Here is a 17085-nt window from a genome sequence, read left to right on the forward strand (position 1 = left end):
TTTTTTTCAAGGATGTGCTAGAAATGTACTTAAACAAATTTGACCCCTTGCACTGTTATGAGATTTTGGATACCTGTGTATTTTATATGAACAGTCACAATTTTGCAAGCTCTTTGGTGCAGAAGCCCATTTTTTATTGGGTTTTTACATAGCCTGGTGCAATGGATCCCTGATCCCTGAGGTCTCTAGGTGCTACTGTAATATAAATTGTCAAAATAACCCATTTGAAAGTGTGTGTTAGTTATTTGAAAAAGTCTACATGTATTTTTCCCTTTCTCTACCAGCGGCTACTAGCAGAGAAAATTGTTTTGTTGATTATGAATTGGTTTATTAAACATTATTGACATGTCAGTGATTGCTGGGAATTGTAATGAGATGCCATTTTGTACAAACTTTGGTTAAGAGACTTGTTACAACTTACAAGGCAATTTAATAGCCTACCTAAGATTAATAGCCTCCAGAGGACAAAATAGAATGTGGGGTGAGGCATGAAGCCATCCACACAGAATTTTATTTTTTTCCCTTTGGTTTCAGATCTGTCTTAATCTGTCATGTGTGGAAAGGTAATTTGTGTTCAGATAGGCCCATTCTAATGAATACAGAGCTTATAAGACTTTTAAACAAATAAATTAAAATAAAGAGAGAGACATGAATTTTGTTCTGTCCCTTCTCCTTCTGAATCCAAGATGGCTACTACCTTAAGTGTCATAAGATGCTGGATTTTTAGAAGACTGTATTTTGTCAGTTGTCATGCCTCTTGTTTTTGTTTTAAAGTTGGAAGCCAGTTTTATGTGACTAAGCTTTAACTGTAAACTTTTCATAGGAAAGATTTGCGTTCTTTCACTTCATATAGCTACCATCTAGCTGTGGGTGCTACCATAATAATAAATATCTGTTCTAGTGACATGCAATTTTCATATAACTATATAGCTGTGAATGTAGCTTTCTGCAACAGTAGTCTAGTAATCTAGAGCTATCGTGTTGCAATCTCCTTTTTTTTTTTTTTTTTTTTTAGTGGTGGACACAAGCAAGCAGCCAAGAAGCAAGTTTTTTGGCATGCAACTCAGTTTCTCTCCATCAACCTCTGGGGAAGGTAATAAAAAAAAAAATCTGGCAAGGAGTTCTTTCTTCATAATAACCCTCGTAAATGCATCTTTAATCCACCTACTTACAGTAGTCTTAGAAACCATAAATTCTTTTTTGTGTCCTTGCCAAAGCATAAATAAACTCCAGATCTCAACTCCTTACTCTATATAAATTAAACTTCGAAGTACTTTTAATGTCTAGTAATTCTTTTCCTTGATTGTGGAGGAGGTCTTTACATTTGGATAAACTCGGTAAAATGCTGCTTGGTGAAAAACTGAAATCTTGAGTAAAGGCAGGAATCACTGAAGAATGACTTTGACTTTATCTTTGGTGGAATAATAAAAAGGGGGTGTTGTGTGACAAGGCAGTTAGTCCATTTGCCCTTTAAGGATGAAGATATGTCTATAAAGAAAACAATGCTTAAGGGTAAATATAAAACTGAGATCTCAAATTCAAATTATGCTTTAAGAATGGACAGTAGGTGTAAGGTCTATCTATAGTGTAAAACCAAGTGTTGGTTAAATTGTGATTTAAATCCATCTACTCTGTGACGGAAACATTTTAAACAGTGTTCAGGGGCAGCTGAGTTGTAAATGCCTTCCCCGGACATCTTGGGTTATTTCAGACTAATAAGATCCTAAGGAAATGCATGAGTGGAAATCATCCTCAGAAACTATTATAGAGGCACCAGTTGCAACTCTGTGTAGTTAAGGTAGAGTCCCTTTTTGCATTTAAAACAGGTATTCAGTCTCTTGGTCATGTGTGGAAAAATATAGTGTATCCTCTCCAAACTTATAGCAATTACTCTTTGAGTACAAAATGAATGTTCTGAAAATTGACAAGCTAATCTACTAGGGTTAAAATTAATTTTAAAATTGAGCTCTTATAGTTTTAGCATCTGTCAATCTTTTTGTTCCAAATTATCTTAATAGTGGAATAATACTCTTCTTTCCTTACAGTTACAATTATTTTGATATTGAGTTTATCTAATTGTTATGATTATGGGCAAAATAATTGAGAAAATAGTAACCACCAAGTTGCATTTTGGAACATCAGCCAACATCCTGGATTCCTCTAAGTCAGGGTTCAGATGACACAGGGACAGCTCCAGTGGCACTATAAAAGATGACCACTTCATGGCCATGGACACACACAAGGTTTCCGTGGTAGTCATCAAAGTTACAGGACTAGCGCCAACTCTGTCTCTTTTCTGGTCTCTGAGTGCACCCCCTCAGGTGTTGGGCTTTGTGCCTTTACCTGTCCCAAGGCAGAATTCTGTATTTGTCCTGCTCTTAGACCAGGCCTTGGGCTGCAGTGCCCTGTGCTTATCCAGCAGATCCAACTGCATTGTGGAACCTATTGTTCTTCCTTCCAGAATCTGTGACCAGCGGGATATACAGTGATAAAGTAGCCTTCTGAAAACTGCAGCAGAAGCAGAGAGAATTCTTATTCCCTGTCCTCTGGAACCCCTTGAGCCTAAGGTCTTGTCAACATTACACAGTTTTGTCAACAAGTCAGTTTTCATCACCGAAACTAAGCACTACAAACCCAGGACATTCAGAGTTAAGGTTATATTTAACAGAAAATCCATACATGTTTTAAGTATGAAAATGCATAGATTCACAAGTTTTAAGGCCAGAATGGACCATTAGATCATGTCATCTGAACTTCTGTGTAATTTGACCCAGTTACTTCTGTATTGTATCCAATATCTTCCAGAAAGGCATCCAGTCTTTATTTGAACATATCTAAGAAAAGGAGAATCCACCACTTCTGTTGGTAATTTGTTCCAATGCTTAATAACCCTCAGTATTTAATGTTACATTAAACTGGCAACAATAAATTAGAGCAACTGCTAAAACATTTGTTTACCTTTAGCTAACCACATGAGAGAAAGCAAAGAGAGAAAACTTAATTAAGAACATTCAATTCTATATTTAATGTGGTAGAGCAAGTCAGAGCACTCAGTTACCCCTTAATTCTGCAATCACTTTGGCACAGCAAGTCGCATGTAAGTCACGTGACTTAACACTCAGCTCTGCAAGCAGCAAGGTCAGTTAGGCAATGTCTACGTTACAGAGTTAAGGCAACTTAAGTTATGTGGATGATCATATGCCGCTTTAATTACATTGGTTGTGCACATCCATGCAACACTCCTTATGTCGGCGGAGCACGTCCACAGTCACTGCTCTTGCACTGACAGAGAGAGTGATGTATTGTATCCCACTGTGCAACTTGCCACACTGCCACTGGGAGCTCTGGGAACAGATCAGTGTTCACTGTCCAATGAGGCAATTCTTTCCATCCCATCATTCCATGGGTTTCTGACTTCATTTTGCGCTGTCTTTCAACAGCTCTTGTTAACTGTATGCCTGTCATCTCTGCCGGAAAGCATGGATCCTGAACTGCTGACCAGTCTGGTGATGAGTGTTATGAACACAATGCGGCTGGTCCTGCAGTATTTCATGACCTGTGAATCAGAAAGTGAACCAGTGGTGCTTACCTGTCTGTGTTCATCTGAAAGAAATAATTCATGGTTGCTGCTGGCATTCATGGACCAGCTGCACACAGTGGACTGTTGATACTGGGCTCAGGAAACAAACACTGAGTGGTGAGATTGCATCATGATGCACGTATGGGATGACTAACGGTGGCTGCAGAACTTTTGGATGTGTAAATCCACCTTTATGGACCTGTATGCGAAGCTTGCCCCAACACTGCGATGCAAGGACACCAGACAGAGCTGCCCTCACTGTGGAAAAAGCTAATTTTGATTGCTGTGTGGAAGCTGGCGACTCCAGACTGCTACTGGTCAGTCATGAAACAGTTTGGGGTTGGAAAATCCACCGTGGGGGCTACCGTGGTGCAAGGATGCAGGGCCATTAAGCGCCTCCTGCTACGAAGGACGGTGACTCTCAGTAATGTGCAGGAAATACTTGATAGCTTTGAGGCAATGGAATTCCCTAACTGTGGTGAGGCAATAGATGGAATGCATAACCCAATTTTGGCCCCAGACCATCTTGCATCAGAGAACATCAACTAAAAGGGCTACTTCTCCATAGTCTTGCAGGCACTGGTGGATCACTGGGGCCACTTCACTGAAATCAATTAGGGGTGGTCAGGGAAGATGCATGGTGCACACTGGACTGTATAGAAAGCTGCATGCTGGAACTTTTTTTCCAGACCAGAAGATTCTAATGGGGGATGCATAAATGCCCATAGTGATCCTGGGAGACCCCCACCTACTCTTTGCTCCTGTGGCTCATGAAGCCTTACACCAGGAACCTAGACAGCAGCAAGGAGCACTTCAACAACAGGCTCAGCAGGTGCCGAATGACCATTAAATGTGCCTTTGGCCAGTTAAAAGGTTGCTGGTGCTGCCTTTTTGGCAGGTTAGACCTCAATGAGGAAAATATTCCAATGGTCGTAGCAGCCTGCTGTGCCCTGGATAACATTTGCAAAGCGAAGAGGGAAAAGTTTCCCCAAGGTAGAGCATTGGGATAGATCTGGCTGCTGATTTTGAGCAGCCAGATACCAGGGCAATTAGAGGGGCACAGCAGGGAGGCTATTCAAATTAGGGAGGCTTTAAAGGAGCATTTTGACAATTATTCCCAGTAATGCATCTTTGTGATGCATTCGGCCATGCAGTGTTTTCTTGCTACCTTGAATAACCCTTGTTGTGCTTACTTCCCGAGCGTTAATTGTACTGAGCAAATATTCCTGCCTATAATCACTGTGTTTGAATGTTAGCACCAACTAACGTGTATAACACAAATAAAGACTCATTTTATTTCAAAGACTAAAGTTCAATAACAGGACAAAACACAAACATTTTTGTCAAATGGGACATGGTAATGAGGAACAGTCTCAATTATGGCTCTCTCAGCTGTGTGTAACTCCAGCTTTCATTGTGAAACCAATCCCTAGGACGGAGTGCACAGGGTACTGCAAGGGACTGGGAACATGCGAGGAATGTGGTGGGGGGAGTTTGGGGAGGGCATGGAACCAAGTTCTGTATTGGCTGCAGGGAGAGTCATGCATGGATGTGCTCAGACTGCAGCTTGGTGAGGCACCTGAGCATCTCTGGTCCTCCAGCAGCTTTATCATCCGCTCTTGCCCCTCCTTTCCAGGCTCTCCAGCCTGAGACTTTCATTGTTTCCCTCCTTGCTCTGGTTTCACTATGTGCTGTATCTGTTGACTGCAGCTCTTTGTGAAACATATCCTCTTTACTCCTCCTGGTTCTCCATCTTACCTGACAGAGGCGCTCCGCTGGTGTGGGGGAGTGGATCTTCAAGGGCACATCTGCAGAAGCCAAAGAAACAATGAACAGACAGTATTGTGAATTCGCTCACAGTTGTGAATCACAAAATCACACTTCTTTCTCACTGTCCCTTTGCTAGCACACAGCTTGGTGAGAGTCTGAAATATGGTGAGTTTGGCGGGGGTGAGGGAAGGGAAGGGGGAATGGGACAAGAGGGGACAAAGGGTCTGGGTGGTTTGCAAAGAGGGGCACTACACATGCCTAGGGACAGTATGCTGAATATTGGCACCCTTTTCCAAAAGCTAAGGTAATCAAAGCCAATACAGGCGAGTCTCATCTTACGCGCATTTAACATGTGTGAATTCAGCTTTGTGCGGTGGGCAAAAACAAAAAAGAGAAAAAGAACAATTTAAATACTGTACCTGAGGTGCGGGCGATTCCGCCTGCCATTACACTCAATGTAATTTTGACTATACGTGATTTTCGCTTTACACGCTGACAGCAGAACGTAACCCCAGTGTAAGATGAGACTCGCCTGTATCTTACTCCTGGGGGTAACCCAAGATACAAGGGTGCACCTCCTGCATGCGTGCAGCTTCAGACCAGGTCCATATGTTGCTCGCCTGTGTGCTGCTCTGGTCCCTGCAGAAATAAATGCCGGGTGGCATGGCAAAGTTTCCTACAGTGGGGGAAGAAACAAGGCAGCTCTGCCAAGGAACCTGTGGCAGAGGATTGCAGAATACCCCCAGGAAAGTTTCCTAGAGATCACTATGCAGGATTCCCGGAACATCCCAGTGTACATTAACAAACTTTTCCACCAGGTCCCCACTACATAGCTGCGTAGGCTCATTTGTTAATTTCTGTCACTTATCCCTCTTCTACCATATAACAAGGCACACAAGTAGGGCCCTACGAAATTCACGGCCATGAAAAATGTGTCATGGACCGTGAAATCTGATCTCCCATGTGAAATATGGTCTTCTGTGCTTTTACCGTAACTATACAGATTTCATGGGGGAGACCAGCATTTCTCAGATTGGGGGGGCCTGACCCAAAAGAGAGTTGCGGGGGGGGTCACAAGGTTATTGGGGAGGGTGGGGGTGCTGTACTGTCACCCTTACTTCTGCACTGGCTTCTGAGCTGGGTGGTCGGAGAGTAGCGGTTGTTGGCCAGCTGCCCAGCTCTGAAGGCAGCACTCCGCCAGCAGCAGTGCAGAAGTAAGGGTAGCAGTACCACAACGCCCCCTACAATAACCTTGTGACTCCTCCCCCCCATTCCTTTTTGGGTCAGGACCCCTACAATTATAACACTGAAATTTAAGATTAAAATAGCTGAAATCATGAAATTTATGATTTTTAAAATCCTATGACTCTGAAATTGACCAAAATGGACTGTGAACTTGGTAGGGTCTGATACATGAGAGCTCAGTCTCCTAACACTGTTTTGGGGTAATTATAACATACCTGTACTGTTTTTACCCTTAAATTAATGATATGTATTCTCAACCTCAAACTTCATTTTAATGTAGTTTGTCTTGGAGTAATTAAGAGAGAGGTTCCAATAGAAGGACACTGGACATTTTTGCTGAATGTATTTAGAGCAGACAGATGGACCCTTAGGGTAGTGGGATTTAAACCTTTGTGCACTCTCCTGAAAGAAACCTGGGAAAAGTAGGTAAAACCCACCAAAACCAAAAAGTTAAGAATAGATTTTTATGATGTATTCAAATATTTTAAGCTTTGGGAAGTATATTTGCTGAAGTGTTTAAAATAAGTTGGAGACTGGTAAGCAGCCAAGATCTCCCAGGTTCACTGAGGATGCCCCTAAAGTTAATTGTAGCATTGTTCCCACCGTTGATGTAGCATCAGTGTGTGGCTGGCCTGGACTAGCACTCTGATGTCTACCTCTGTCATTTATCCATGCTTTATAGGGGGAAAATGACACCTTGAACTCCATCTAGAAACTATTAAGCAGCCAATGTAGAGCAAAGAACTCTCAACCTGCAGCTGAGAAACTTTTTGTTCAGTAACAGGACGACTACATTCTTCATCCATTTAAATTTTTGGGCTCAAGGTGTAGTCCCACTTGAAGTCTTGAGATAATAACAAAGGCATGAATTGTGGTAACAAGGTCCACATCTGAAAGAAATGGTTGCAATTTCCTAGTCAGACACAGATAGAACATGCAACCCTGGATGTTGCTGTGATATGATAATCTAACCATTATTCCTTGCAGATTTACTGCACATTCTGTGCACCTCACCACTACTAGAATATTGTCCCTGATGTTGATCCTATCTTTTCCTTTGTTTGTTTTTATAAATTTAACTCTAATATATCGCCTTAGACCAACATACAGAATTCTGCTATCCCTTGGTGTTAACACTCTTCAAATACTTGTGATTATCAGTGTTTTTCAACTTTCAGCCAAGCTGTACATTTTAGTTAATATTCTTTATTCTTGTACTGACTTAAAACAAAATTCACACATTATAAGCCTTTGACTATATATTTATATTGTTTCCGCTTAGGAGGAAAAAATTCTAACTATACTTTTTGTACGCAATTACTTATTCCTGGTTTGTTATTAAAGCCTGAAAGCATATTCTGATATTGTTTAAAAACAGTTACTACCCCCAGGTAGATTCAGCACTGATCTCATTTGCACGCCAAACAAAATTACTGTATGCCAAAGTAAAATGTTAGTCTGTCTGGACACTCAAAGTTGAGAACTGGATAGGCTTAAAAGGATACTTTAAAGGTATCTTGGGTCCAAATTAAGGTATTGTGGGTTTAACTATTACTACAATAAAATGTTTAAAATCTGTAATCAGAGCTTGAAAAATTTATCAATCTCTACTAACCTTGGACTAGGTTTGCTAGCTAAGGTGAAAAGTACATTTGCCACCAATCCACCCATAAACCACACCCCTTTTGTACTGCACTGAACTGTGACCTGTCAATCCACTTTCTGTTTAACAAACTTAAACATTTGTGACACCAGGCTTGATCCTGACAGTGACTGAGTGCTCTGGCCCCAATATGGCAAAGTATTTATATCTATGCTAAAGCAATGGGACTACTCACATGCTTTGCTGGAGCTGGGACAGAGTGCACAGCACCTTGCAGGGTCATGCCCTTACTATGACTTTCTTGCTTTTGTTTTATCTTCTTTCCCCTCCTCCTACTATCTTAGATCATGGTGTGTGTTTTCATATGTTGCTGTCAATGTCTGTTGCCTGATCTTGACAATTGTCATGTTAAAAACAAAACTAAAAAATTCAGTTTTTGCTTTTTCTAATTCAGTATTTGACAGTCCATTGTTTTATTGTTTCCCCCAGGTCTTTATAATTTTATACTATTTTAACTCATATGAATATTAAAATCTTAACCACTCGTGCCTCATTATGACCATGAGTTTTGAATCTCTTTAGTGGGCTAAAAGATACTAATAACTACAGGCTACTAAAACTTCCTATATTTTGTTAGTTTTTCTGCACTTTGTGAAACCACAAGGAAAACTGAAATAGCAAGGATCCAGTTTACATTTGCACCTCTGAGAGATAAAAAGATCAGTTTTTTCTAAAGTGTGAAAGCAATGTGGCTAGATTTTGCCCTTAGTCATACACCACAGTATAGTTTCAATTCTGTAGATGAGAAACGGAACAGTTTTGCCACTGAGTGTAATATAGTGACTTGATACTGTCTAGAAAGTGTTTATAACCAAAACTGATTTTTATCCATTATTTTAGCCATCAGTGTTCTAAAAGTAGAGCATTATGACATGCTACAATAACATCTGTTATGCCCAAAGAGCACACTTGATTGAAATTTTTAAAGTAAACTTTAATTTTTCATTCTGTTCCTGTGTATGCAGTTTGCATTATTCCTCTGTTTCTTAACAGCAATATTTGGGTTTATTTATACTACAATTAGCACACTTATTTAGTACCCTTTTTAAACATTAAAATTGGCTAGTATGACTTTTTGGGTGAAGAGGGGTGTGTTTAAGGACTTTGGAGTCTGTAAGTTTAGTGCGGTGCCCCAAGGGTGTAGTTGGCTGGACAGCAGGTTCCAACTCTTTGAGGGGGTTGCCAGATAGGCACACTTTCAGGGTACAGACCTAAGGACCCAGAGATTGGGGCAGGGGCTAGGCTCTATTCAGGCTCCAGGAGCTTGAAACACCATGGGGATCCAGAATGGCAGAGGCTTGGATTTCCCTCTCAGCAGTCCAGGAGGGAGGGAAGGAAGAGGGCAGCTCTCATTTGGATCTGTGACAAAACTGTTGCTAAAAATTATTTGAAATAAGTGATAGGAAATCTTTATTAACTTAATATAGTATAGATGAGTGCTGCCAACTCAATTTTATCACAGATCTCACAAATATTTTGTGGTTTTCTCACAACCCCATCTCCTGAAGTAATAGGATTGAGTTTCTCAGGACTTGTCTACATGGGAAAATTTACCAGCATAATTATACCACTATAATTATATAACTCCCCATGTGGATACTTTTATTCTGGAGTAAGAGTGTTAGTCTGAGGCCAGAAGAGACCACTAGGTCATCTAGTTTGACCTCCTGTATGTAACAGACTACAAACATCATCCAGCATCCTTATGCTAAACCCAGCCACTGAAATGAAACCAAAGTGCTACAGCCCACAGTAGACTAAGACTGTTATGTGTGTCAAGCAGAGAATAGGAGGGACCGAGATGCACCAGTGCTCGAGGCCCCTGCAGTGGTGGGGAAATGATAAAGTGAGATATACCCAGATAATCCTGGCAAGTGACACATGCTCCCATGCAGAAGAGAGAGACAAGGTCACTGCCAATCTGACCTTGGAGAAAATTCCTTCCCACCCCACATAGGGCGATCACTTGGAGCCTGAGCATGTGAGCAAGAGCCAGTTAGTACCTGTGAGAGAGAAGGCTCGGTGCTACCTCAGAGCTCTGGCCTACCCTTCCCAATGTCCCATTTCCAGCTATGGCTATCCCTGATGCTTCAGAGGAAGGAGATTAAAATGTAACCCTTCTGCCAGTTGGAGCTGGTTCAATATCTATGGGTTCCTTTTCAACAATACAACACAGAACTGGCTCAAGCCCCGACCCAGTAACCTGCGAACATTACACACTACCCCTGGGCGCCTCTGAAAGGCAGTACTTCCCCACTTGCAAGCACAAAGTCTGAGTGTAGAAAAGAAACTTTTAATGAAAGGAGGGAAGTCACCTGACATTAATTAGGGAAAATACCACAAGCAGGACTCATAATCATAAAACTGTGAGCAGGACACCCTCATGTCTTCTGCCTCATGTTCTTGAGTTCTACAACCAAAAGTTCCTTTTCTGTGCCCCGCTCTGCTCCCTCACCATACCCCACTCACTGTGGTTGTCCTTGGTCAGTGAGGACCCAGGGTCCAGAGGTGCATCTGTGTGAGTTCACCTCCCACATGGGGAAGAAAGCACCCTGTTTGCTCTGGCTGGCTGGCTGCCAGCCACTGTTCCTCTTCGCTGGCCGCCTTGTCACCTGCTCGTTCCACTCTCCGGTCGCCACCTGCCTCTCTGCTGTGACCTCTGCAGGTCAGTCTCTTGAGTCCACCCAACTCTTAGTGATTATCAGCGCTTAGATTTTCAGCTCTTTGTGATGCAAGCTGGGCAGAAATGCTGTCCCACCACAAGTGTTTTCAGCTCTAGTGAGCACTTTGCATAACAAAAACTGGTATTGGAACCTATTTAGCTCTATTTTTGAATAGTGGAGAGGAACATTTTAAACCAAGGACCTTTAGAGAGAGTCCACACTCCTGTCTGGGACACCTGTCTCCATTCCTATTATTTTCACGGGGATCTGGCAGTCAAGCCCCTGGCTTAGCAAGTCTCTTTCAGCTGAGGGTGACCCCTCAATTGGGACAGACTCAGCAGAGTTCTGTTCCCCTTTACTCATACAATAAAAAAGATAACATTGATAACATTTCACTATCCCTCCATTCAGTACTAAAGTGATTCATAACTCAACACCAGCCAAATTTGATCACTTGGAGCTACACAGCTCCTGTCTGCTGGATAGCTATGCAGAGTAGGTGTGTTCACGTAAATACAGTTTGCTCTTGAAGTCTCTCCTCATCCCCAACTAATGGTCAGGGGAGAGTTCATTCAGACCCTGCTTACATCTAAAAAAACCAAACAAACCCCAACCCCAAACCTTCGCGCAATACATTAGAGGGAAAAATCCCTTCCTGATTCCTGCCAGTGGCCAGCTGTAACGCTGAAGCATCAGCTTTAGGAATATGAGACGTAACTGTAAGTGAGCGGCAGGGCTGTTGAGTGCTGCCCAGGATATCACGAGCAATCTCGTCATACAACTACACTCAAAAATTTGTGCAGTTAGCTTAAAACTAATTAAGCTGATTGCCCCCACAACTCCTAATTGGAGACTGTTGTTGAACTTCACCTGTCTGATGCTTCTCATGGAGATTTTCTGGGGTAGACAAGCCCTCAGCTAGTTTCTGGTCCTCTTGGTATTGGAGGGAAAACTTGACAACGTGAACCTCAATGACCAAAAAAAAAAAAAAGGCAAATAAAAAGAACCTAACATTTATTATTTTTAAAAATGTCATGATTTTTGGAGGCTTGTCTGATGGAATGAAATCCAGAGCCTTTGAAGGCAATGGGAGTTTTGCCAGGATTTCACCATGATTATTTTGAATGCTTGGGTCAGGCTTGTTTGATGTGTTTTGTAGCATTTTATATTAAAACATATTATCTGCCTCTCCTAAAGCACTTTTTATAGAGCTAATGGAAATCAGGTGTCTCAGAGTAGTAAAGAACTATTTTAACATTATTTGTAAAGTTTTCTGGTGGAGAATATTCTGATAACCCTTCCAGATTTTAATTTGATACCTGATGTGCTAGCTATAATACGTATTTCAAGTGCTCCAGAATGAGACCTCTGCTGATCTTGGATAGCTTTTTGCTATGGAAAGAATTCAAGATTTTGGGCCCCGATCTTGCAAATGTTTATGTATGTGCTTAATTTTGCACATGAGAAGTCCTATTGACCACAAGTACTTAAAGTTAAGCTATGTGCATAAGTGTTGCAGGATCAGGATCTTTAACTTCATATCTGATCTGTCTCTTTATAGCCTTCATATAATACATTTTTTGAACTGTTGCTAAGAAAAGTCTCATTGTGAGAACTTTCTTCATAACAGTGAAAGTACTAGAAATGCCCAAAAGGAAATTGTACCTATTTTTTAAATAGAAGTAGAACATAAGTAACCCTGACTTCTAAATAACATTCAAGGTTTGTCAACGGGACATATATTTTTACCAGAAATACTGCTGAAAGAAGAATGGGCCTCTTCACCTTGAATTGTCCCTTAGTTTAGCATAAGTAGTTAACATATATTCTATCTGTTCACTCTTGTATTTAGCTGTAACACTCTGGATATGTCTACCCAGCAATGTAAGCCTGCCCTAGGATTAGTGGGACTCGTAAGTTGACCCATGTCAGGGAACCATGGGATTGAGCATCTACACTGTATTTTAACCCTAGGTTAAAGATTTTCTGACCCATGCTTGAAGCTAGGGCTCTGGCGTCCAATCTGCAGTGTACAGACCAAAGTCAAAGTAACCATATCCCAGAGTGCCTAGTGCGTCCCCCGCAGTGTCGACACTCTAGCCCTACAACTGGGTTGCACTGTGGGAAAACTCTACCGCCCATCTTGTTTCCTAACTGACAGTGCTATTGATGGGACGCAGGAGCACATGAGTTCATAAACTGCATAATTAGCTCCTTTGGTGGCTGTCTCAATATAATGACTGCAATTTGAGAAGGCTTTATACTGCACTACCATCTAATCTGAGAATTGGGCCCCCACCGCATCCTGGGAGGCAGGGATAAGGGATCCCCAGGAGGCTGTGGGGAAGTTTTGGGGCTGGCTCCCACTCACCACCCTCACAATACATGCTGCCTGGACATCTCTCCACACACAGCCCCAAGGAAGGCGGCGGTGGGGGGGGGGTGTGGATGAGTGGGAGCAAGGGACAGAGCGCAGAACGGGACCAAGAGGCTGCCCTGCAAGGAGGGGGAGCGGCAGGGCTCCCAGATCAGCACAGCTGGGGGAGGAATGACCCCCAATATCCTTAGACAGTCTGCAAACCCCAGATTGAGAACCATGCAATAAAAGACATGACTTCACCCACCATCTCTCTCTCTATTGGAAGGCATAGACATTTAAGTTGAAACCACAAAGATTTCTCATAGTGGGATAATGTCTTGCATCTCAGTCTTTCAGGTAATTATTTTCTTTTCAATAGTTTCTTCTGAACACTAGCCAGTTTTTTGTCTGTGGTGTTGCAAGAGAGTTCTTCCTTGGTCCTTTGTTATATTTTGGCCTGAAGTAAGGAAGCAGTTAGTGGGAATTAAATTGGTTTCTTTACTAGTTTATTTAAACTAGCTCTGAAAATATAACCACTCTCACCATCTTGCTTTCTTCTCTTTTCCATTTGTCATCTAAGCCCTTTCTGATGTTCAAGTAGGTATGGAGCAGTAACAATCTGGAAAGATCTCGCCCATTTAGGAAAGCTAAATCGCTGTTCTATATCAGGAAACAGAGTAAGGCCCTAAAGCGCCTTCACACCTCTAGTCAATGTAATAGTATGCTGCTACTCTATCTTCAAAAGTAGAAAATGTGCCTTGTCTTCTCAGAGTTAATTGCACTCCATAGAGGGGATGATATTAGGAAAAGAAAGAATGGAAAACTCAGCTTTAGAAATGTACAAAGCCACTGCCTGGAGTAAAGTTTTCACATTCCACACACACAGTTCTGGCCTCAATGATTTCTGCATTTGGCTGCAGGATTCATAACCCACTCCAAGAACAGCATAAACAGTTTTTCAGTATTCAGTTATATATTTAATTAAAGTCCAAAGTTCATGGTCATGTAACTCTCTTTACAGTTATTAGACTTGTTAGAACTAGTAATCTGGATTTGTAGCAGTCTTCCAATCCCAGATTGGAAACTTTGTTTTCCCTGTTAGTTAAGGAAGTTTCTGAGGTTCTGAGCTGCTGCAACCTAACCACCTCCTCTCAAAGCTGGTTGAAGAATCAAGCATTCTCGTCTTGTTCACATAGTATGTGGTACCTGAAGATTTTTTATTTAAAATAAATATTTAAGATATAAAATAATTAACAGAACATAGCTTTACACTTTTAATATGGATTTGAAGAGTAAACCAAATTTTACCCAGGACCTTGAACTTGGAGATGTTGTATTTACTTTTGGAAAATGGGATAAAACCAGACATACCAAACCCATGGAAAAAAACACAGAAATTGGGCTTATTTTTGGCTTAAGTGGTTTGTGAATTGCTTGTTGGCTAGTAGCTTATTGCTTGTTTGGCTTGTAGCTTGTTGCTTCTTTTTTTTTATTGGCTCCCAGCAAGCAGGGGCAAAGGGGGGGGGCAAGCACGGGAAAGGGGGGGAGAGAGTCAAGGATGCACAACGGGCCCACCACAGTCCCAGACTGCACACCTGGGGGATCTAGTCACATAGTGTGTTGGGTGGGGTTCTTAGGGCTTGTTTTGGCCTTGTTTTGAAATGGAATTAGCTTGATTTTTGGCTTATTGTGAAAGTTGGGGTGCTTATTTACTGTGTGAAAGTTGGCAACTGTGCATAAAACCCCAAACCAGAACAGAAAGCTATAATTGAGTGGGGAGAACTGGGGCATCTGGGGATCTAACAGCACTGGAGTTGGGTGAAGGAAATATAGACTGCTGCAAACAAAGATTGTGTGTTTTGCTGATGAGATTGCAAAACATGTTTGCACAGGGCCTTCTGGCCAAGTTGCTAGAGCATTTATTTAAACTCAGACATGCATCTGCTACATGTGAAGCTCCTATGAACTAGCTGTTAAAAAGGCTTAATTACTTTCTTATTTTAAAAAGCAGGTAGAGGCTCTTAAATGAGGATGGACGGAGATGATAGCTGATTGAGGGAATACATGACTTTCTAGAAAAAGTAATTTTTGTCAAACAAAAATACTGCTTTTTTTTTCTGGCAGAGAGAGGAGTAGAGGATGGAGGAGCTGAATAGGGATCTCTCTTCCCTCACCTCATGTCCCCAGTAGTCATTGTGATGGCATCTGTATAACTGACCTCTGAAATGATCTGCCTGATGAATTGGGAAGTTATTAATAGTTACTTCGTAATTTAAAAACAGCTGCCTGGGCTGAACAGACGTCACCACTAGTGTCCTCAATAAGGGGCAGCTGAAGATCTAACCTTTTTCTATGGGGTGCCAGCACTGAGGCGCAAGTAGAGCACACTCAGGGTTGCATCAGTGGATGTTTGCAGTGTAGTGTCAGAAAATGTTTCTCTGACGCATTTGGCTCCCAGCTGTAAATTCTGGGGTTCCCAGTTGCTGCTGTGCATACCCGGCTCTCCCGGCCGTGCTCCCTGCCACAAGGGGAGCAGACTGACAGCGGCAGACTGCGACTCGCAGGGGGGCACGGCTGAGTGTCCCGTGTGCCCGGGCTCCTGCGGCACAAACTTCCCAAAGAACTGCAGCCCCTTCCCCAGTTCCCCTCCGCGACTCTTCTCCCAACCAGGGAGCTTCGCTCCGCCTCCCGGCCCCTCCGCCTCCCGCGCATTGGTGGCTGGCGGGAGAGGGGGCCGGGCTCCGGGCTCCGCTCGGCTTGTTTGTGTCTGTTCTACGGCTCCCCCGCCCTCGGGCGCTTCGCTTTAGCCTTGGCCTCGCCGCTGCCTTTGGCAGAGGGCGCCGCTGTCTGCAGAGGGGAGCTGGCTGCGCGCTCCCAGCCTGACCCGCGCTGTCCCTCCCGCAGGCATGAGGCTGGCGGCCACGGCCAGCCACAACCAGGCGTACGCAGTGCAGGGGCTGCTGTGCAACCACGGCACGAGCCGGGGTCGTAAGGTAAAGGTGGGGTGCTCGGGGTGGCCAGGCAACAAAGCGCGGGGGGAGGCTGTTTTCGTGACTGGTGTCACTTGTTTTGTTTGGTTTGTGCTGGGGTAGTTGGACAGTCCCTTGGCTCACCTGTGGGCTTCGCTTTGCCTTTTGTGGGCTACATGTTCTGCCTGTTCTCCGCCAAGCCTAGGTATGCACGTCCTTTCAATGCCCCCTCCCTCGCGGAAGGGAGAGCCTCCCAGGTTGTGTGCTGCTTGCGCCTGTCCGCTTGTTTCCTAGTGGCTTGGTGTGTAACTGACGGGTGACTACAGCTAGGTGCAACAAAAAGACATTCAGAATTGGAAAATCGAGGCTGGAAAACCAGGACCAACATCCTATTACACTGTGGAGTGGCTTCCAAAGGGAAGTTGTGAAAGCCCCATCATTGGAGTTATTAAAAAGTGCCCAAAGCCAATCCCTGGGGATGCACTGTAGGGAACCATCCTTCACTGACCAGGAGGTTGACTAGGTTATGTAATAGGGCTCTTCTTTATCCTTTTCCTGTGATATACAAGCACACTGGCTGTTGATTCAGATTTGTCATTAGTCTTCAGAGTTAATATACAGGTGGAATGCTTCTCAGCGCTCTTTAAAAACAAACAAAGCCACTAGGTAATTTCCTCCTTTGGATTTTCCAGTGTGCCAGTCTTTCCTGCATGTGTCTCAGATTATTAGCTTTTTGGGGCAGTGACTGTTGTCTTGTCAATTCTAAGTAAATAATATTGTTCCAGACCAGGGAACTTAACTGGGTCATATTTGCATGTGTAGGTTTATGTATTAGA

General features: G+C 42.9%; 1 protein-coding gene and 1 long non-coding RNA gene across 7 annotated transcripts in view; one reads left to right on the forward strand and one right to left on the reverse strand.

Annotated features, from left to right (window-relative positions):
* SESN1 (sestrin 1) overlaps positions 1-17085 on the forward strand; it is a 121779-nt gene that overhangs the window by 84981 nt on the left and 19713 nt on the right. Inside the window, exon 1 of one of the 6 annotated variants that reach the window (XM_034765917.1) lies at positions 16105-16273. The exons of 4 other annotated variants lie outside the window; for them this stretch is intronic. In XM_034765917.1, coding sequence (XP_034621808.1) covers positions 16187-16273 — 87 coding nt within the window. In that variant the 5' untranslated portion in view covers positions 16105-16186. Of the gene's footprint in view, positions 1-16104; positions 16274-17085 lie in introns of those variants that run through there. One more of the 6 variants, XM_034765913.1, reaches the window with a different exon arrangement.
* Positions 2649-16656, reverse strand: LOC117875045. Its single transcript, XR_004645170.1, has 3 exons — positions 16394-16656; positions 5339-5388; positions 2649-3556 (listed from the first exon to the last, which is right to left on the reverse strand). It is a non-coding gene; the product is annotated as an uncharacterized LOC117875045 (long non-coding RNA).

This window comes from Trachemys scripta, chromosome 3, assembly GCF_013100865.1.
Source record: "Trachemys scripta elegans isolate TJP31775 chromosome 3, CAS_Tse_1.0, whole genome shotgun sequence".
Lineage (NCBI taxonomy): Eukaryota > Metazoa > Chordata > Testudines > Emydidae > Trachemys > Trachemys scripta.